The 23721-nt window shown below is 26.0% G+C and overlaps 2 protein-coding genes and 2 non-coding genes across 4 annotated transcripts; 2 read left to right on the top strand and 2 right to left on the bottom strand.

Annotated features, from left to right (window-relative positions):
- The first annotated feature begins 1452 nt into the window (after nt 1-1452).
- Trnah-gug lies at nt 1453-1525 on the top strand. The gene has a single exon. It is a non-coding gene; the product is annotated as a tRNA-His (tRNA).
- A 4347-nt stretch (nt 1526-5872) lies between these two features.
- Nucleotides 5873-5945, top strand: Trnah-gug. Its single transcript has one exon. It is a non-coding gene; the product is annotated as a tRNA-His (tRNA).
- A 5349-nt stretch (nt 5946-11294) lies between these two features.
- Nucleotides 11295-12915, bottom strand: LOC103516279 (probable cytosol aminopeptidase). Its single transcript, XM_008481242.3, has one exon. The coding sequence runs from the start codon at nt 12858-12860 to the stop codon at nt 11340-11342; it is 1521 nt and encodes a 506-aa protein (XP_008479464.2). The 5' UTR covers nt 12861-12915; the 3' UTR covers nt 11295-11339.
- Nucleotides 12916-14441: 1526 nt separating this feature from the next.
- Nucleotides 14442-19570, bottom strand: LOC103516278 (sulfite reductase [ferredoxin] 1-like). The gene has a single exon (XM_017446983.2). The coding sequence runs from the start codon at nt 19477-19479 to the stop codon at nt 17827-17829; it is 1653 nt and encodes a 550-aa protein (XP_017302472.1). The 5' UTR covers nt 19480-19570; the 3' UTR covers nt 14442-17826.
- Nucleotides 19571-23721: the final 4151 nt, after the last annotated feature.

The following is a 23721-nucleotide window of genomic DNA, read 5'->3' as shown; positions in this document are numbered from 1 at the left end:
TCGTATGTGCGCAAAAGAAAAACGTCCAATTTGCCAAGATACTGGAATTGTGAATGTTTTTCTAAAAATAGGAATGAATGTACGATTTAAAGGATTTAATGGATCAATACATGATGTTATCAATGAAGGTGTTCGTCGTGGATATACTAATCCAAATAATATATTACGAGCCTCAATCGTGTCTGATCCGCATTTTATACGTAAAAATACTCAAGATAATACCCCAGCTGTAATTAATATGGAATTAGTGCCAGGAAATTTTTTGGATATAAAAATTGCATCTAAGGGAGGGGGATCGGAAAATAAAACAAAATTTGCTATGCTAAATCCTTCTGATTCATTAGTGGATTGGATCATGAAAACTGTTCCAACTATGGGAGCAGGTTGGTGTCCTCCGGGTATATTAGGTATTGGTATCGGAGGAACTCCAGAAAAAGCAATGTTAATGGCTAAAAAAGTATTAATGCAAGATATTAATATGAATAGCATAATTAAAAATGGTCCAAAAAATAAAATAGAAGAATTACGCCTTGAATTATTTAATAAAATAAATTCATTAGGTATTGGTGCCCAAGGTATGGGAGGATTAAGTACAGTATTAGATGTTAAAATTATGATGTATCCCACTCATGCTGCATCTAAACCAGTTGCAATAATCCCTAATTGTGCAGCAACTAGACATGGTCATATTATCTTGAATGGTTCTGGACCGGTTTTTATGAAACCACCATCGTTATCAAATTGGCCTAAAATAAAATTTACCACAAATAATAAAAAATTTCATTATGTTAATCTTAATACTTTAACTAAAAAAGAAGTTTCTTCTTGGAGATCTGGAGAAATTTTATTATTAAATGGAAAAATATTAACAGGAAGAGATGCCGCGCATAATCGTATTCAATATATGTTATCTAAAGGAGAAAAAATACCAGTAAATTTTAATAATCGTGTAATTTATTATGTAGGACCAATAAATCCAGTTCGAAATGAAGTGATTGGACCAGCTGGACCAACTACTGCTAGTAGAATGGATCATTTTACTAATTTAATTTTAGAAAAAATTGGTTTAATTGCTATGATAGGAAAAGCTGAGCGAAGTGATAAAATAATAAAATTAATTAAAAAACAAAAAATAGCTTATTTAGTTGCAGTAGGAGGGGCCGCTTATTTAATATCAAAAGCGATAAAGTCTGCAAAAATAATATGTTTCGAAGATTTAGGAATGGAAGCAATTTACGAATTTAATGTAGAAAATATGCCTGTTACAGTAGCAATAGATTCACTTGGAAAGTCAATACATATTGATGGCCCAAAAAAATGGAAAAAATATATTTCTATAGAAAATTCTAATTTAACATAATTTTTTATGGTATTTCATTAATAAAATATGAATTTTGAAAAAATATTATATTAATGGTAGAATACAAGAAATATTTTTTTAATTAATTTATGGTGGATGTAGCTCAGTTGGTAGAGTCCAGGATTGTGATTCCTGTTGTCGCGGGTTCGAGCCCCGTCGTCCACCCCATTTTAAAAATTTTATTTTATTAATTTTATTTTATTAAGTGAATTTGATTTTAATTTTTTAAAGTAACATTTTTTCTAATAAATCATTGATAATTTAATACGTCCACGATCATCTATTCCTAATACTTTTACTCGAACTTTTTGATTTTCTTTTAGAAAATCAGTAATTATATTTACACGTTTACTAGAAATTTGGCTAATATGCAATAAACCGTCTTTTCCAGATAAAATTCGAATAATAGCACCAAAATCAAATAATCTTAAAACTATTCCAGTATACACTTTTCCAATTTGAACAGATTCAGTAAGTTTTTCAATTCGTCTCTTAGCTTCTTGACCAGAAACTGAATTAAATGAAGCAATAGTAATTATACCTTCATCATTAATATCAATTTGAGTTCCAGTTTCTTCAGTTAATGTTCGAATTGTAGATCCACCTTTCCCAATAACATCACGAATTTTTGATGGATCAATTTTAATTGTAATTAAACGTGGAGCAAATTTAGATAATTCATTTTTACATTTCGGAACTTCTGTTTTCATTTTTTCTAAAATATATGATAATCCTTTTTTAGCTTTATATAAAGCAATTTGAATAATATCATAAGTAATACCAAAAATCTTAATATCCATTTGTAGTGCAGTAATACCATTAACAGTTCCAGCAACTTTAAAATCCATATCACCGCAGCGATCTTCATCTCCAAGAATATCGCTTAAAATAACAACTTTTTCACCATCTTTAATTAAACCCATTGCAATACCGGCAACATGTTCACTTATTGGTACGCCGGCATCTAATAATGCTAAACAACCTCCGCACACAGATGCCATAGACGAAGAACCATTTGATTCTGTTATTTCGGATACTAAGCGTATAGAATAATTAAATTTGTTGTTATTTGGTAATACCGGTAATAATGCACGTTTTGCTAATCTACCATGCCCAATTTCTCGGCGTTTTGGGACACCAATTCTACCGATATCTCCTGTAGCAAATGGAGGCATGTTGTAATGCAACATAAATGAATCAGTAAATTCACCCATTAATGCATCAATTTTTTGTTCATCACGAGAAGTTCCTAGTGTAGCAACTACTAATGCTTGAGTATCTCCTCTAGTAAATAATGAAGAACCATGCGTTCTAGGCAAAATACCAGTACGAATTGAAATTGGACGTATATCATTAACACCGCGATTATCAATACGAAGTCCTTTATCTAAAATCTGTTTTCGAATAATTTTAGATTCTAAATCATATAAAATGCAATTAATATCATTTATATCTATAGTTAAATTTTCATTATCTATCAGTGAAGAATAGATATCTTTACTAATATTTTTAAATGTTAAATCTCTTATTTGTTTATTTTTTATTTGATAAGCTTTTCTGATTTTATGCTCAGATATATTAATTATTTTAGAAATTAATGTCTTGTCTTTTACAATTGGATCCCAATTTACTTTTTTTTGACCTACATTTTGTACTAATTCATTGATTGCATTAATTGCTATTTTCATTTTTTCATGACCAAATATTATTGCATTTAATATAATATCTTCTGGTAATTGTTTTGATTCTGATTCAACGGTTATTATAGCTTTTTCAGTACCTGCAACTAATAAATCTAAATGAGATTTTTTTAATTGTTCTGTTGTTGGATTAAGAATATATTTACCATCAATATAACCAACTTTTGCTACTCCTAATGGACCCAAAAATGGTAATTCAGAAATAGAAAGAGCTGTTGATACTCCAATTATAGAAGCAATATCTGGATCAATTTGTGGATTTACTGATAAAACATACACAACAATTTGTATTTCGTTTAAATATCCTTCTGGGAATAATGGACGAATTGGACGATCAATTAAACGAGAAATTATTGTTTCTCTTTCAGAGGGTTTTCCTTCTCTCTTAAAAAAACTACCCGGAATACGACCTGCAGCATAGGCTTTTTCTATATAATCAACAGTTAAAGGAAAAAAATTATAAGTTGATGTAGGATCTTTACAAGAAACTACTGTTGCCAATATCACTGTATCTTCTATAGAAACTAATACTGAGCTGGTGGCTTGACGAGCAATTTCACCAATTTCGATAGAAATTTTATATGAACCATATTTAAATGATTTCAGTACTGTAATTTAATAAAAAATTTTCATTAAATTATAAATTTAAAAAATAAAAAATATATTTTAACTATAAAATATTATATAAATAATGAATAATATAAAAAACATATTATTGCAAGAAGCCCGATTACATAATGAAAATTTTTTTTCATATGCTGGATCAATAACACCTTCTCAAGGTTATATACTACTATGTAATGATATCAATATCAAATTAATAGATGTGCGTACTAAATCTGAACTAAATTGGATAGGAAAAGTAAAAATTAATCCTAGTCAATACACGGAAATAGAATGGAAAATTTATCCAGAAAATACATTAAATCCTTTTTTTATTTATAAATTTAAAAATTTATTTAAAAATAAAAAACAAATTCTATTATTTTTATGTAGATCTGGCGAACGATCAAAAGAAGCAGCAGAATTTGTTGCAAAAAATGGATATATTAATTGTTTTAATATTTTACATGGATTTGAGGGTATTAAAAATATTAAAGGTCATCGCAAAGAATTAACCGGTTGGTGTTCTGAAAATTTACCATGGGTTGGAAGTTAAATTATGTTAATAATTTTATATTAAAAAATTTTATTAAATGACCATTATAAAAGAATTCGATATTATTGAATCTATTGCGTCAGCAATACAATATATTAGTTATTATCATCCGATTGATTATATTCAACATTTAACTCGCGCATATAAAATGGAAAAGGGAATAGCTGCTAAAGATGCTATAGCACAAATATTAATAAATTCTCGTATGTGCGCAAAAGAAAAACGTCCAATTTGCCAAGATACTGGAATTGTGAATGTTTTTCTAAAAATAGGAATGAATGTACGATTTAAAGGATTTAATGGATCAATACATGATGTTATCAATGAAGGTGTTCGTCGTGGATATACTAATCCAAATAATATATTACGAGCCTCAATCGTGTCTGATCCGCATTTTATACGTAAAAATACTCAAGATAATACCCCAGCTGTAATTAATATGGAATTAGTGCCAGGAAATTTTTTGGATATAAAAATTGCATCTAAGGGAGGGGGATCGGAAAATAAAACAAAATTTGCTATGCTAAATCCTTCTGATTCATTAGTGGATTGGATCATGAAAACTGTTCCAACTATGGGAGCAGGTTGGTGTCCTCCGGGTATATTAGGTATTGGTATCGGAGGAACTCCAGAAAAAGCAATGTTAATGGCTAAAAAAGTATTAATGCAAGATATTAATATGAATAGCATAATTAAAAATGGTCCAAAAAATAAAATAGAAGAATTACGCCTTGAATTATTTAATAAAATAAATTCATTAGGTATTGGTGCCCAAGGTATGGGAGGATTAAGTACAGTATTAGATGTTAAAATTATGATGTATCCCACTCATGCTGCATCTAAACCAGTTGCAATAATCCCTAATTGTGCAGCAACTAGACATGGTCATATTATCTTGAATGGTTCTGGACCGGTTTTTATGAAACCACCATCGTTATCAAATTGGCCTAAAATAAAATTTACCACAAATAATAAAAAATTTCATTATGTTAATCTTAATACTTTAACTAAAAAAGAAGTTTCTTCTTGGAGATCTGGAGAAATTTTATTATTAAATGGAAAAATATTAACAGGAAGAGATGCCGCGCATAATCGTATTCAATATATGTTATCTAAAGGAGAAAAAATACCAGTAAATTTTAATAATCGTGTAATTTATTATGTAGGACCAATAAATCCAGTTCGAAATGAAGTGATTGGACCAGCTGGACCAACTACTGCTAGTAGAATGGATCATTTTACTAATTTAATTTTAGAAAAAATTGGTTTAATTGCTATGATAGGAAAAGCTGAGCGAAGTGATAAAATAATAAAATTAATTAAAAAACAAAAAATAGCTTATTTAGTTGCAGTAGGAGGGGCCGCTTATTTAATATCAAAAGCGATAAAGTCTGCAAAAATAATATGTTTCGAAGATTTAGGAATGGAAGCAATTTACGAATTTAATGTAGAAAATATGCCTGTTACAGTAGCAATAGATTCACTTGGAAAGTCAATACATATTGATGGCCCAAAAAAATGGAAAAAATATATTTCTATAGAAAATTCTAATTTAACATAATTTTTTATGGTATTTCATTAATAAAATATGAATTTTGAAAAAATATTATATTAATGGTAGAATACAAGAAATATTTTTTTAATTAATTTATGGTGGATGTAGCTCAGTTGGTAGAGTCCAGGATTGTGATTCCTGTTGTCGCGGGTTCGAGCCCCGTCGTCCACCCCATTTTAAAAATTTTATTTTATTAATTTTATTTTATTAAGTGAATTTGATTTTAATTTTTTAAAGTAACATTTTTTCTAATAAATCATTGATAATTTAATACGTCCACGATCATCTATTCCTAATACTTTTACTCGAACTTTTTGATTTTCTTTTAGAAAATCAGTAATTATATTTACACGTTTACTAGAAATTTGGCTAATATGCAATAAACCGTCTTTTCCAGATAAAATTCGAATAATAGCACCAAAATCAAATAATCTTAAAACTATTCCAGTATACACTTTTCCAATTTGAACAGATTCAGTAAGTTTTTCAATTCGTCTCTTAGCTTCTTGACCAGAAACTGAATTAAATGAAGCAATAGTAATTATACCTTCATCATTAATATCAATTTGAGTTCCAGTTTCTTCAGTTAATGTTCGAATTGTAGATCCACCTTTCCCAATAACATCACGAATTTTTGATGGATCAATTTTAATTGTAATTAAACGTGGAGCAAATTTAGATAATTCATTTTTACATTTCGGAACTTCTGTTTTCATTTTTTCTAAAATATATGATAATCCTTTTTTAGCTTTATATAAAGCAATTTGAATAATATCATAAGTAATACCAAAAATCTTAATATCCATTTGTAGTGCAGTAATACCATTAACAGTTCCAGCAACTTTAAAATCCATATCACCGCAGCGATCTTCATCTCCAAGAATATCGCTTAAAATAACAACTTTTTCACCATCTTTAATTAAACCCATTGCAATACCGGCAACATGTTCACTTATTGGTACGCCGGCATCTAATAATGCTAAACAACCTCCGCACACAGATGCCATAGACGAAGAACCATTTGATTCTGTTATTTCGGATACTAAGCGTATAGAATAATTAAATTTGTTGTTATTTGGTAATACCGGTAATAATGCACGTTTTGCTAATCTACCATGCCCAATTTCTCGGCGTTTTGGGACACCAATTCTACCGATATCTCCTGTAGCAAATGGAGGCATGTTGTAATGCAACATAAATGAATCAGTAAATTCACCCATTAATGCATCAATTTTTTGTTCATCACGAGAAGTTCCTAGTGTAGCAACTACTAATGCTTGAGTATCTCCTCTAGTAAATAATGAAGAACCATGCGTTCTAGGCAAAATACCAGTACGAATTGAAATTGGACGTATATCATTAACACCGCGATTATCAATACGAAGTCCTTTATCTAAAATCTGTTTTCGAATAATTTTAGATTCTAAATCATATAAAATGCAATTAATATCATTTATATCTATAGTTAAATTTTCATTATCTATCAGTGAAGAATAGATATCTTTACTAATATTTTTAAATGTTAAATCTCTTATTTGTTTATTTTTTATTTGATAAGCTTTTCTGATTTTATGCTCAGATATATTAATTATTTTAGAAATTAATGTCTTGTCTTTTACAATTGGATCCCAATTTACTTTTTTTTGACCTACATTTTGTACTAATTCATTGATTGCATTAATTGCTATTTTCATTTTTTCATGACCAAATATTATTGCATTTAATATAATATCTTCTGGTAATTGTTTTGATTCTGATTCAACGGTTATTATAGCTTTTTCAGTACCTGCAACTAATAAATCTAAATGAGATTTTTTTAATTGTTCTGTTGTTGGATTAAGAATATATTTACCATCAATATAACCAACTTTTGCTACTCCTAATGGACCCAAAAATGGTAATTCAGAAATAGAAAGAGCTGTTGATACTCCAATTATAGAAGCAATATCTGGATCAATTTGTGGATTTACTGATAAAACATACACAACAATTTGTATTTCGTTTAAATATCCTTCTGGGAATAATGGACGAATTGGACGATCAATTAAACGAGAAATTATTGTTTCTCTTTCAGAGGGTTTTCCTTCTCTCTTAAAAAAACTACCCGGAATACGACCTGCAGCATAGGCTTTTTCTATATAATCAACAGTTAAAGGAAAAAAATTATAAGTTGATGTAGGATCTTTACAAGAAACTACTGTTGCCAATATCACTGTATCTTCTATAGAAACTAATACTGAGCTGGTGGCTTGACGAGCAATTTCACCAATTTCGATAGAAATTTTATATGAACCATATTTAAATGATTTAATAATTTTATTAAACAAAAAATTTCCTTTCTTGTAATAATTATTTTAATTTTATTTAAGATTAATTTTTAAATGCTCGCATCAATTAATAGATGCGGGCATATATTATTATTTTCGCAAATGAAGTTTATCAATCAATAAGCGATAACGATTTATATCTTTATTTTTTAAATAAGATAGTAAACGTTTTCTACGATTTACCATCATAATTAAACCGCGACGAGAATGATGATCTTTAATATGTAACTTAAAATGAATATTTAAATCATTAATTCGTGAAGTTAATAAAGCAACTTGTACTTCTGGAGACCCAGTATCATTTTTAGTACGAGAATTATCTAGGATAATAGAAGCTTTAATATTGTTTTTAATTGTCATAAAACTTCAACTTTAACAAATAATAGAATAGATTTTTTAAAAATATTTAAAATTATTATATTATAATAAATTTATAAAAGTATAAATATAAAATAAAATTTAATTACTGGTCAATTAATTTAATAATAACATACTTTTTAAAAATGCTTTTTTTTAAAAAACTATTTTTAAGAATTAATTTAAAAGAAATATCTAAATTAGGGAGTGTGATTTTTATAGGTGCCCCATGGAATTGTATCAATAATACAAGATTTACAAAATAATATATAATCAATTCGTAATATTATGAGAAAAACTAATTTTTCATAATTCCACTATTTGAATTTTAAAAAATAGATATTCAAGATAAGAAAATGTTATTTTATTTCTTAATAATACTGTATTATATACATCACAATTTTCTGGGGTAATATTTATATTATTTTTGTGAAAAAGAAAGTTCTCTAGAAACTGATTTTTTAATGCGTATAACTAATTTAATTTGTATTGATACTTGGGTGTTCTAACGATTCTCCGTGAGGAGAATAGACACAAATAATACGAAACCCGCTATTTTAATGTAATTAAATGTTGATGTTTGTCTGGAAAATATAGATTATTTATTCCAAAGCGCAATAAAATTGCAAAATAATTATAAGATTTTTGTTCAATAAATAAATCTTAAAGCCCTCTGACTCGATTTCAGAAACAGGAAATTTATTATTAGTAATTTTTAGTTTTTTTTTAAAACATAAAATACTAATTAATCATCGTAAAATATGAGATAAACGAACTTTAATAGAATTAATATCCCAAGTAGCAATTTTCATATTTAATTATTATTTAAAATTTATATTAGGTGATTTTAACATTAAATAGTAAGTTAATAATGTTACAGGACGACCTGTTGCCCCCTTTTTATCTCCACTTTTCCAGGCTACTCCAGCAATATCTAGATGCGCCCAAACATATTTTTTTGTAAAATTTTCCAAAAAACAAGCGGCAGTGATACTGTCTGCTGATGAATTTCCAATGTTAGAAATGTCCGCAAAATTAGATTTTAATTGTTTTTGATATCTATCTTCAATTGGCATATTCCATGCAGTATCACCACTCATTTTGCCTGCTCTTAAAAGATCTAATACTAATTTCGTATGTTTCTCATCATTACGGCTAAAAAGACCTGAATTATGATGACCTAAAGCAACTACACAAGCTCCAGTTAATGTTGCAATATCTATTACAACAGATGGTTTAAATCTTTCTACATAAGTTAAAGCATCACATAATATAAGTCTTCCTTCAGCATCAGTATCAAGTACTTCAATGGTTTTGCCTGACATTGAAACAACAATATCTCCAGGTTTTGTTGAATTTCCAGATAACATGTTTTCGCTAGCGACAATAACTCCAATTATATTTAATTCTAAATTCATTTCAGAAATAGCATATAAAGTACCTAAAATAGAAGCTGCTCCACACATATCATATTTCATTTCATCCATAGAATAACTAGGTTTTATTGAAATACCACCGGTATCAAATGTAACGCCTTTACCAACAAGAACTATAGGTGCTTCTTTAAATTTTCCATTCATATATTTTATTATAATTAATTTTGGAGGCTCAGAGCTTCCATGAGTAACTGATAATAAACTACCCATCTTTAATCTCTGCATTTGCTCGCGATTGATTATTTCTATGTCCATTTTATAATCAAAACTTAATTTTTTAGAAATATTTTCTAGATAAGTTGGGGTACAAATATTAGCCGATAAATTGCCTAAATTTTTAGTTAATTCAATTCCTTTAGAAATAGCGCATCCATAAATAATAGCATTTTTTCCATCAATATAATTTTTTTCGTCTAAAGCAAAAATAATTTTTTTAATATTAATTTTAATTGGTTTTTTTTTACTTTTTTGTGCATCTGATCGATATAGATTATCGGAAATAATAATAATAGTTCTAATAATTAAACATGATAAATTATATTTCTCAATTTTATTAAATGGTAACATCAATAATAAATTACTAGCTCCTATATTACAAAAAACATTCATAATAGATTGAATTATTTTTATAAAATTAGATTCTTTAATTTTTTTTTTTTTATCACCTAAATTAACTAATAAAATACGTTTAGCATTTATTTTTTGTATATTTCTTAATAATAATGTGCTTCCTAATTTTTCATTTAAATCCCCTGATTTGAGTATATTTGTAATTTCGCCATATTTATCAATATCTTTAACAATACTTGATAATTTATTTTTTTTAAAAATACCAACTACCAAACAATCTGTCTTTAAAGACATAATTGATGTTGTCGAACTAATTAATTTAATATCAAAATCCATAATAATTTTTTCCTTTTTATTTAAATATAATTCCACTATTTGAATTTTAAAAAATAGATATTCAAGATAAGAAAATGTTATTTTATTTCTTAATAATACTGTATTATATACATCACAATTTTCTGGGGTAATATTTATATTATTTTTGTGAAAAAGAAAGTTCTCTAGAAACTGATTTTTTAATGCGTATAACTAATTTAATTTGTATTGATACTTGGGTGTTCTAACGATTCTCCGTGAGGAGAATAGACACAAATAATACGAAACCCGCTATTTTAATGTAATTAAATGTTGATGTTTGTCTGGAAAATATAGATTATTTATTCCAAAGCGCAATAAAATTGCAAAATAATTATAAGATTTTTGTTCAATAAATAAATCTTAAAGCCCTCTGACTCGATTTCAGAAACAGGAAATTTATTATTAGTAATTTTTAGTTTTTTTTTAAAACATAAAATACTAATTAATCATCGTAAAATATGAGATAAACGAACTTTAATAGAATTAATATCCCAAGTAGCAATTTTCATATTTAATTATTATTTAAAATTTATATTAGGTGATTTTAACATTAAATAGTAAGTTAATAATGTTACAGGACGACCTGTTGCCCCCTTTTTATCTCCACTTTTCCAGGCTACTCCAGCAATATCTAGATGCGCCCAAACATATTTTTTTGTAAAATTTTCCAAAAAACAAGCGGCAGTGATACTGTCTGCTGATGAATTTCCAATGTTAGAAATGTCCGCAAAATTAGATTTTAATTGTTTTTGATATCTATCTTCAATTGGCATATTCCATGCAGTATCACCACTCATTTTGCCTGCTCTTAAAAGATCTAATACTAATTTCGTATGTTTCTCATCATTACGGCTAAAAAGACCTGAATTATGATGACCTAAAGCAACTACACAAGCTCCAGTTAATGTTGCAATATCTATTACAACAGATGGTTTAAATCTTTCTACATAAGTTAAAGCATCACATAATATAAGTCTTCCTTCAGCATCAGTATCAAGTACTTCAATGGTTTTGCCTGACATTGAAACAACAATATCTCCAGGTTTTGTTGAATTTCCAGATAACATGTTTTCGCTAGCGACAATAACTCCAATTATATTTAATTCTAAATTCATTTCAGAAATAGCATATAAAGTACCTAAAATAGAAGCTGCTCCACACATATCATATTTCATTTCATCCATAGAATAACTAGGTTTTATTGAAATACCACCGGTATCAAATGTAACGCCTTTACCAACAAGAACTATAGGTGCTTCTTTAAATTTTCCATTCATATATTTTATTATAATTAATTTTGGAGGCTCAGAGCTTCCATGAGTAACTGATAATAAACTACCCATCTTTAATCTCTGCATTTGCTCGCGATTGATTATTTCTATGTCCATTTTATAATCAAAACTTAATTTTTTAGAAATATTTTCTAGATAAGTTGGGGTACAAATATTAGCCGATAAATTGCCTAAATTTTTAGTTAATTCAATTCCTTTAGAAATAGCGCATCCATAAATAATAGCATTTTTTCCATCAATATAATTTTTTTCGTCTAAAGCAAAAATAATTTTTTTAATATTAATTTTAATTGGTTTTTTTTTACTTTTTTGTGCATCTGATCGATATAGATTATCGGAAATAATAATAATAGTTCTAATAATTAAACATGATAAATTATATTTCTCAATTTTATTAAATGGTAACATCAATAATAAATTACTAGCTCCTATATTACAAAAAACATTCATAATAGATTGAATTATTTTTATAAAATTAGATTCTTTAATTTTTTTTTTTTTATCACCTAAATTAACTAATAAAATACGTTTAGCATTTATTTTTTGTATATTTCTTAATAATAATGTGCTTCCTAATTTTTCATTTAAATCCCCTGATTTGAGTATATTTGTAATTTCGCCATATTTATCAATATCTTTAACAATACTTGATAATTTATTTTTTTTAAAAATACCAACTACCAAACAATCTGTCTTTAAAGACATAATTGATGTTGTCGAACTAATTAATTTAATATCAAAATCCATAATAATTTTTTCCTTTTTATTTAAATAATAATTATATAAAAATTTATTATATTTTAATAATAAACTTATTTAATAATATTATTAAATTAAATATGAAATATATTTATTATTTACATTAATTAAAGTATATTAAATTTATTACTAACAAAATATTATGAATAAAATTAAAAAAATTTTTTTTGAGAAAAAGGCAATTATTATTTTTGCTCATGGTTCCCGTAATGTAAAATGGACAGAACCTTTTTTATATTTAAAAAAAAAAATAAAACAAATACAACCTAATTTAATAGTTAAAATTGCTTTTTTGGAATTAATAGATCCAAATTTAATTACATGTGTTGCGCAATTATATAAAAAAAATATTAATACTATTACTATAGTACCTATATTTATAGGAAAAGGAAATCATATAGAAAGAGATCTACAAAATTTGTTAAAAAATATAAAAAAAATATATCCAAATATAAATATTAGAACTACTTTACCTATTGGTGAAAGTAAAAAAATATTAACAGAAATTGCAAAATATTGCATTCGTTCTTTATAAATTTTTAAATTAAATTTAATAATGTGATTTTAAAGATTTTCCAATCATAAAAAGAACTGGTTTTTCAAATTGAAATATTTTTTTTTTTAAATCCAATAAAATTAATCTTGTGATTTTTTGATTTGAGAGGCTGCAATTTTCTACTACTATTACCGGGGTTGTGGGTAAAAATCCTAATTTTAATAATTTTTTAGCAGTTAAAAATATATTATTTCCACCCATGTATTCTACTAGAGTATCACTTATTGGAATATTTTTTAAATAATTATTTTTTAACATTGTACTAGAGGTGAATAATACAACGCTCCGAGATATATTTCGTTTAGTAAGTGATTGTTTTGATTCAGAAGCTGCGGCTAATGCCGCAGTAATACCTGGTATAACTTTTACTTTAATATTATATTTTTTTAAAGCATTTAATTCCTCATCAGTTCGACCAAATAACATTGGATCCCCACCTTTTAAACGTACTACTAAATTATATTTAAAAGCACATTTAACAATGATACGATTAATTATATATTGTGCAATAGAATGTTTTTTAAAACGTTTTCCAACAAAAATATGTTTAGCTTTAGGGCATAACATTAATAATTCATTAGTTATAAGAGCATCATACAATACAACATCTGCTTTTCTTAATAAACGCGCTCCTCGTACAGTAATTAAATCAGCCGCTCCTGGGCCAGCGCCAATTATATAAACTATACCCATAAATAATAATTTATTTTATACAATAAAATTATAATATAATCATACCAGCGGCAACTGTTTGAAAAGTAATTTCATCAATTAAAATAAATGAACCAGTGCTTCTAATATTATCATAGGAATCAACAGAAATTGGTTCATATATATTTATAGTTACACAACCTATATCATTAAGATCTAATAACTTAGGTGGACACCATTTTTGAGTATTAATATTTAATAATGCATTAATTTTTAAAATACGAGATAAAATTTGATTAGTACTATGTTTTAACAAATACTTACGACGTAAATCAAGCGATTCTTCAGATAACCAGCATAAATTTGCATTAATTGATCTTAATGATACAGGTCTTTTGAATGGAGAAACAAGCATATTACCACGTGAGATATCTAAATATTCTTTTATAATTAAAGTTACAGATTGTCCGGTTATTGCCATATCCAATGATTTATTTAGCATTTGAATATCTTTAATAGTTGCTTTTTTTCCACTCGGTTCCACTATTAAACAATCATTTTTTTTAATTATACCAGATTCAATTCTCCCCATATAACCTCTAAAATCTTTAGATATATGACCACAATGACGAGCTACTAATTGAACAGGAAAACGTAATGGTTTTTTATCTATTTTCTCATTTGTATTTAAAGATTCTAATAATGAAATTAATGTTGGACCATTATACCATAACATATTATTACTTGCCGAAATTATATTATCACCATTTAAAGCTGAAATTGGAATAGTATTAATATTTTGAAAATGAATATCTTCTGCAAATTTTTTATAAGCATAGACTATACGTTTATAAAAAATTTGATTATAATTTATAAGGTCCATTTTGTTAACGGCAATTATTATATGTTTAATTCTAAGTAAATGCGCAATAATTGAATGACGCTTAGTTTGAGTTAATAAATTTACACTAGGATTAAATTTTATTTTTGATGCATCAATAAGAATAATTACAGCATCTGCTGTTGATGCTCCTGTAATCATATTTCGTGTATATTGTTCGTGTCCAGGTGTATCAGCTATAATAAATTTTCTTTTTGGTGTATTAAAATAACGATACGCAACATCAATTGTTATCCCTTGTTCGCGCTCAGATTCTAAACCATCAGTTAAAAGTGATAAATCTATATTATGACCACTCATTACACGTTTATATTTTGTACGAGATACGGCATCTAATTGATCAATAAAAATATTTTTACTATCAAATAAAAGTCTACCAATTAATGTACTTTTACCATCATCAACAGAGCCGGCTGTAATAAAACGTAATAAACTATGTTTTTTAAAAACACTTTGTTTTTTTTCTGGCGCTTCTAAATTCATTTTATATAATTTACGTAAATTTATTAATTAAATATGTTTAAATTAATAATTAATTTTAATAAAATTAATTATATATTAAAAATAACCAGTTTTTTTTCTTTTTTCCATAGATGCTTCAGAATTTTGATCATCTATTCTTGTGGCACCACGCTCAGTGATTTGTGTAACAGATATTTCTTTAATAATGTCTTCGACTGTAGTTGCATTAGATAATATTGGACATGTACATAAAATATCACCAACAGTACGAAATCTTACCATTAAGTTTTCAATAATTTCCCCTGGATGAGCTGGTGTTAAATTTGTAAAAGGGATTAATAATCCTTTACGCTTAATAATTTTTCTTTTATGTGCAAAATAAAGACTAGGTAATATTATTTTTTCACGTTCAATATATTGCCAAATATCCAATTCTGTCCAGTTGGAAATTGGAAAAACACGTATGTTTTCTCCGGGATGGACTCGAGTATTATATAAATTCCATAATTCCGGGCGTTGCGATTTAGGATTCCATTGACCAAATTTATCACGAAATGAAAATATACGTTCTTTAGCGCGAGCTTTTTCTTCATCACGACGTGCGCCACCTATACAAGCATCAAATTTAAATTCTTTAATTGTTTCTAAGAGAGTAATAGATTGTGCGGCATTTCTAGAATCAGTATTTGGTTTTCGTAATCTAACAGTTCCTTTCATTATAGAGTCTTCTACTGATCTAACAATTAATGTCTCACCTAATTTTGAAATACAGTTATCTCTAAATGAAATTACTTCTGGAAAATTATGTCCAGTATCAATATGAACCATTGGAAATGGAAAACGACTAGGTCTAAATGCTTTTTCTGCTAAGCGTAATAATACTACTGAATCTTTTCCTCCTGAAAAAAGTAATACCGGATTATTACATTCAGCTGAGACTTCTCTCATAATATGAATAGCTTCAGATTCTAACCAATCAAGATATAAATTATTTAAATTATTTTTATAAAAAATATCATTTTTAAAATTATTCATTTTAATCCTTATACTTATAAATAAACCTAAATTCCTTTTTGTGACTTTATACGAATTAACTTTCCATCTAATACATGCAATCCGCATTCTTTTATATTTGAATTTTCCCACCACCATCTTCCAGAACGGATATCTTTTCCTTTCTCAGTGGGACGAGTACATGGTTCACAACCAATAGATAAATATCCATTATCATATAAAGTATTATATGGAACATTGTAGGTATTAATATAATTCCAAATATCTTTTTCTAACCAATTATAAAGAGGATTAAATTTAATTATTCCATTATGAATAATATCTTTTTCTTTTAATACTAAATTACTTCGAGTTATAGATTGAGTACGCCTCTGTCCAGTTATCCAGGATTTATTACCAATTAAAGCTTTTTTCAATGGTTTTACTTTACGTATATAACAACATTTTTTACGCATTTGTACGCTATCATAAAATGCATTTATACCATTTTTAAAAATATAATTATTAACTTCAGAATTTAAGGGATAATATACTTTAATTTTATATTTATAAGTTAAATAAATTTTATTAAGCATATTAAGAGTTTCAGAATGTAAACGACCAGTATTTAATGTAAAAATATTAATATCAAAATTATTACGAAGAATTAAATCTGTTAGTACCATATCTTCTGCTGCTAAACTTGATGCAAAAACAGCTGGTTTATAATCTGTTACAATATTATTTAAAGCATCTAAAACAGTTTTAACAAAAGAATTAAGTCTAAAATTAACAATATTCATAAAGTTAAATAGTAAAAATTTTTAATTTTATGCTAAAATAAGCGATTTACTCGTCGAAATAACGGTATTTTTTCATCAGCAGATGTTTGATATTTTTCTGAAAATATATTTAAACCATGTAATGCAGAATTAATGTTTTTATCATGACGTATAACAAATGAATTAAAACCAACTCTTTTCATATAAAAAAGTTGATCTTGTAATACGTCACCTATCGCACGAAGCTCTCCAGTATAATTAAATTTCATACGTAAATTATATGCAATTGAATAACCTCTTCCATCAGTAAATTTTATAAAATTAATTGCAATTACTTTAAATTGTTTTGGATTTTTTTTTAAAACACATTTAAGTTCTTCTGAATATTCATCGCTATTAATCCAAATACCAATATTAAGATTATTATTAGAATTAAATTTTAAATATTTTTTTAAAAACTTAAATGGAACTATAACATGATCTTCTAATAATTTTACATTTTCTTCTATAAAATCATTTTCATAAAGCATTTTCCAATTATCATTAACAATAGTATCATTTTTAATTATTTTACACATCAAATAACATCTCCTTTATTAAAGTTTAATTTTATATATTTTTATATACATTTTCTTTAAATAAAGTTATTCCGATACGTTTTACGGTATTTATAAAATATTCATTTTTTATCCGATACCGTAAATAAACTTTTAAAATACGATTAATAATATCTGGAACTTGATCCGCAGAAAAAGATGGTCCAATTATTTTTCCAAAATTAAGTTTATTTCCTTGAGAACCGCCAATTAATATTTGAAAATATTCATTTCCGTTTTTATTTAAACCAAGAATACCAATATTTCCAATATGATGATGCCCACAAGAATTTATACATCCAGAAATATTTAATGAAATTTTTCCGATATTTCTTTGATCATCTTTACTAAAATATTTCATAATATTTTTTGCTATTGGTAGTGATTTAGTATTAGCTAATGAACAAAAATCTCCACCAGGGCAGCATATAATATCAGTTAATAAATTAATATTTGATTCACTTAATCCATATTGTTTTATTTCGGTCCATAAATTAAATAAATTATCTTTTGTGACATCACTTAATACAATATTTTGTGTATGTGTAACACGTAATTCAGAAAAACTATAATGATCTGCTAAATTTGCAATAAAATTCATTTGTTCGCTAGTTATATCTCCTGGAGCCATATTAATTCTTTTTAGAGATAAGATAACTATTATATAACCATTAATTTTGTGTTTTTTAGTATTTTGATGAACCCAATTTTCAAATTCTTTATTATGCTTACATTTTTCTTTGAGAATAATACTGTTTTTTGGAAGTGTTTTATATTTAGGAGTAATAAAATATTTTTTTACTCTTTTTAATTCTTCTAATGTAAGCGTTGATGGTCCATTTTTAATATTTTTCCATTCTTCATTAACTTGAAACTGAAAATTTTCAATTCCGATTGATTTTAATAAAATCTTAATACGTGATTTATAAATGTTATCACGACGACCATATTGATTATAAATACGCAAAATTGCTTCAATATAAGTTAATATATGTTTCCATGGTAAAAATTTACAAATAATCTGACCAATAATAGGAGTTCGTCCCATACCTCCGCCAACTATTACACAAAAACCAATCTTTCCAAGTTTATTTTTTATAGCACGTAAACCAATGTCATGTACAAAAATAGCAGCACGATCTTCTTGGGACCCGCTAATAGAAATTTTAAATTTACGAGGAAGATAGGCAAATTCTGGATGAAAAGTACTCCATTGTCTTAGAATTTCAGCGTAAGGACGAGTGTCAATAATTTCATCAAATGAAACACCAGATAATTCATCTGACGTAATATTACGAATACAGTTTCCTGAAGTTTGAATAGCATGCATTTCAACGCTTGCTAAATTTTCTAAAATATCTGGAGATTCTTTTAGTTTAATCCAGTTAAATTGAATATTTTGTCTTGTAGTAAAATGACCATAATTACGATCGTATTTTTTAGCAATATAACTAAGCATACGCATCTGTTTCGATGATAACATCCCATATGGAATGGCAATTCTTAACATATATGCGTAACGCTGTAAATATAAACCATTTTGCAAACGAAGAACAATAAATTCTTCTTCAGACAATTCATTAGATAATCTACGTCGTACTTGATCACGATATTGAATAACACGCTCTTTCACTAATTGATGATCATATTTATCATAATGATACATCTAATTTTCCTGAATAACATTGATAACATAATTACTTATCTATACCATAAAAAGTAATAACTAGATATAGTTTATAATATATAAAATTGTAATATAATTTTTTTTTATTCTAAACGAATTAGTATTTATTTACTTATAATAATAAAAAATTACAAATTTATTTATTTAAAAACAATAAAAATATTATTTAAATTTTATTAAAATATAGAGAAAATATACGATGAATCTTCATCAATTTCGTTTCGTTCGAGAGGCTGTTAGACAAAATTTTAATTTAACAGAGGCGGCTAAAGCTTTATATACTTCCCAGCCTGGTGTATCAAAAGCAATTATTGAACTTGAAGAAGAATTAAGTATCGATATTTTTATACGTCATGGAAAAAGAATTCGCGGACTGACAAAACCTGGTCAAGCTATATTACGTTCAATTGAAATAATTATGCAAGAAATAGAAGGTTTAAAAAAAATAGGTAAAGAATTTTCTGCGTATGATACTGGAAATTTAACTATTGCAACTACTCACACGCAAGCGCGTTATGCATTACCTAAAATTATAAAAGAATTTACTATTCAATTTCCAAAAGTTAAATTATCTTTATTACAGGGTAATCCTAAACAAATTACAGAAATGATACGAAATGATCAAGCTGATATTGCAATCGTTACTGAAATATTATCTCCTAGTGATAAATTAATTTCTATACCTTGTTATCAATGGGAATATGTTATTATAGTACCATTAGATCATCCTTTACTTTTATTAAATTCTATCTCTTTAAAAGAAATATCAAATTATCCATTAATAACATATGATTTATCATTTTCAGGTAGAATTAAACTTGATCGTGAATTTTCTCTTCAAAAACTTACTCCTTATATTGTTTTAGAAACAATAAATTCTGATATTATTAAAACATATGTCGAGTTGCGTATGGGTATTGGTATTATTGCTAGCATAGCATTTGATTCTAATCGGGATAAAAATCTTCGTTCAATTTCAGCTAGTCATTTATTTGGTACTACTATATCACGTGTAATAATTAAACAAGGTACTTATTTACGTAGTTATGTTTATTCTTTTATAAAATTATTATCTCCTAAATTAAATAGAAAATTCATTAATAAAATTTTAAATAATTAATAAAAATTATGTATATACATTTTATTTATATAAAATTATTAGATTTAAAATAATTTGATTACTAAATAATTACGACATTAATTTAATTTAATATATTTTATTTTTTATAAACTTATACAAAATTATTTAAAAAAATTAAATTAGTTCATATAATTTTGATAAATTATATTTTTGTACAAACATATATTCAATTAAAAAATTTTTTATTATTCATTTAATAAAAAATAAAATATAATTTTTCAGAGTTACTTTATATATTTTATTTATAATAATACACTAATTAATATAATTTAATGTAAATCTTACATGAGAAATATTTTGTAATATTTTCTATTATAAAATGATATCTTAAAAATGCAAAAATAAAATAAAAATAAAATACTTTTTATAAAATTAGTTATTTACGCATAATTTTTTCTGCTGGAGTTAGAGACTCCATATAAGATGGACGAGAAAAAATTCTTTCAGCATATTTTATTAAAGGAGAAGCGGATTTTGATAAATTTATACCATAATAATCAAGACGCCATAATAAGGGAGCTATTACCACATCTAACATTGAAAATTCATCACCTAACATATATTTATTCTTTAAAAACAATGGAGCTAAAGTGATTAAACGATCACGAATTTCTTCTCGTGCTCTTTTATATCCTTTTATGGAGGTTTTATTTCTTTCATTTTCTAACATATATAAATGAATAAATATTTCTTTTTCAAAATTTAATAACATTAATCTAGCTCTAGCTCTCATTAATGGATCTGATGACATTAATTGAGGATAAGGAAAGCGTTCATCAATATATTCATTAATAATATTTGACTCATATAAAATTAGATCACGTTCAACTAATATAGGTACTTGACCATATGGATTCATTCTAAAAATATTATCTGGTTTATTGAAAAGATCAATATCACGAATCTCGAAATCCATTCCTTTCTCAAATAAAACTAAACGACATCTTTGAGAAAATGGACAAGTTGTTCCTGAATATAAAACCATCATACTTTTATACCCCAACAAATAAAATTTATACAAATATTTACTAGTAAAACAAAAAAATTAACTTTATAAATAAATTTAATTTAAATTGTTAATTTAAATTTATATTAAGTGTATAATAAAAACATAATTTTAAATAAATTTTAAATTATTATCAATAAATTTAATTTTTGAATAAGTATGTTAATAACATGAGAACACATTATTGCGGCAATATCACGGAAAAATTACTTGACCAGGTTATTAGTTTGTGTGGATGGGTACATCGTAAACGTAATCATGGTGGAATTATTTTTATAGATTTACGTGATTATACAGGATTAGTTCAGATAGTTTTCGATCCGAATGATATAAAAATATATAAAATTGCTAAAATCATTCGTAATGAATTTTGTTTACAAATTATTGGAAAAGTGTGTAGCAGACCTAATAAAACTAATAATACTAATTTAATATCTGGAAATATTGAAATATTATGCAGGGAATTAAAAATATTAAATTCCTCAATTACTCTTCCATTTCAAATAGACGAAAAAAATATATTAGAAGTTACTAATTTAAAATATCGTGTACTTTATTTGCGTTATAAACATATGCAAAAAAATTTACGATTACGATATAAGGTAACAATGGAAGTAAGAAAATTTTTAGATTCTAAGAAATTTATTGAGATTGAAACCCCTATATTAAGTAAATCAACGCCAGAAGGTGCGCGTGATTATTTAGTCCCGTCACGAATCAACCCAGGAGAATTTTTTGCTCTTCCACAATCCCCTCAATTATTTAAACAATTATTAATGGTTGCAAATTTTGATCGTTATTATCAAATTACAAAATGCTTTCGTGATGAAGATTTAAGATCTGATCGTCAACCTGAGTTTACGCAAATTGATTGTGAAACTTCATTTATGAACGAGGAAGAAATACGAAATCTTTTTGAAGAAATGATTCGTGTTATTTTTTATAAAACACTTAATATTAAATTACCAAATCCATTTCCAGTTATTGAATGGTCTACTGCTATAAAATTATATGGATCAGATAAACCAGATATGTGTATAAAATTAATTTTTACAGATTTAACAAATATAATGAAAGATTCTGATTTTAAACTTTTTTCTAAAATTGCTAACATGAAAAATGGCCGCATAATTGGTTTAAAAATACCTGGTGGATTTTCTATCTCACGTAATGAAATAAATTATTATACACAATTTGTAAAAACTTATGGCGCAAAAGGACTAACATACATTAAAATTCATAAAATTTCTAAAGAATTTGATGGTTTAAAATCTCCAATTATTAAATATTTTAATAATTTAATTTTAGAAAAAATTATTAATAAAACAGAGGCACAAAATGGTGATATAATTTTTTTAGGGGGTGACGAAAAAAATATTGTTAATAATTTTATGAGTGCATTACGTATTAAAATAGGTTATAGTGATTTTGGAAAAAGAAATAATATATTAAATAATAAGTGGCATCCTTTATGGGTTATTAATTTTCCAATGTTTAAATATGATAAAATTAATAATAATTGGATAGCAAGACACCACCCTTTTACTGCCCCAAAGGATGGGTATGAAGATTTTATTATTACTAATCCAGAAAAGATTTTTTCTAAGGCTTATGATCTTATAATTAATGGTTGGGAAATAGGAGGAGGGTCAATTCGTATTCATGATGCAGAAATACAAAAAAAGATATTTAAAGTATTAAATATTGATAATAAAATTGTAAAAACTCAATTTGGATTTTTACTTAATTCATTAAAATATGGAGCACCCCCGCATGGAGGAATAGCATTTGGGTTGGATCGTTTAATTACAATAATGACAGGATCTAAGTCTATTCGTGATGTAATTGCTTTTCCAAAAACTCAAAGTGCACAATGTTTACTTACAAATGCACCATCTATTGTTGATGAAAAACAATTAAATGAATTAAATATTTTATATAAAAAAACAAAAAATTAATCAAAATATTTATTAATTAAATTTTTAAAAAAATAATTTTTAAAAATATAATCACAATGTTAATATTTCTTTTTCTTTATTAATTAATAGTTGATTTATTTCTAAAATAAATTTAT

The sequence above is a fragment of the Diaphorina citri genome, unplaced genomic scaffold (genome assembly GCF_000475195.1).
Source record: "Diaphorina citri unplaced genomic scaffold, Diaci psyllid genome assembly version 1.1 scaffold1534, whole genome shotgun sequence".
In the NCBI taxonomy this organism is placed as follows: domain Eukaryota; kingdom Metazoa; phylum Arthropoda; class Insecta; order Hemiptera; family Psyllidae; genus Diaphorina; species Diaphorina citri.
Note: the sequence above shows the minus strand (reverse complement) of the source record. Positions and strands in the feature narration are given on the sequence as shown.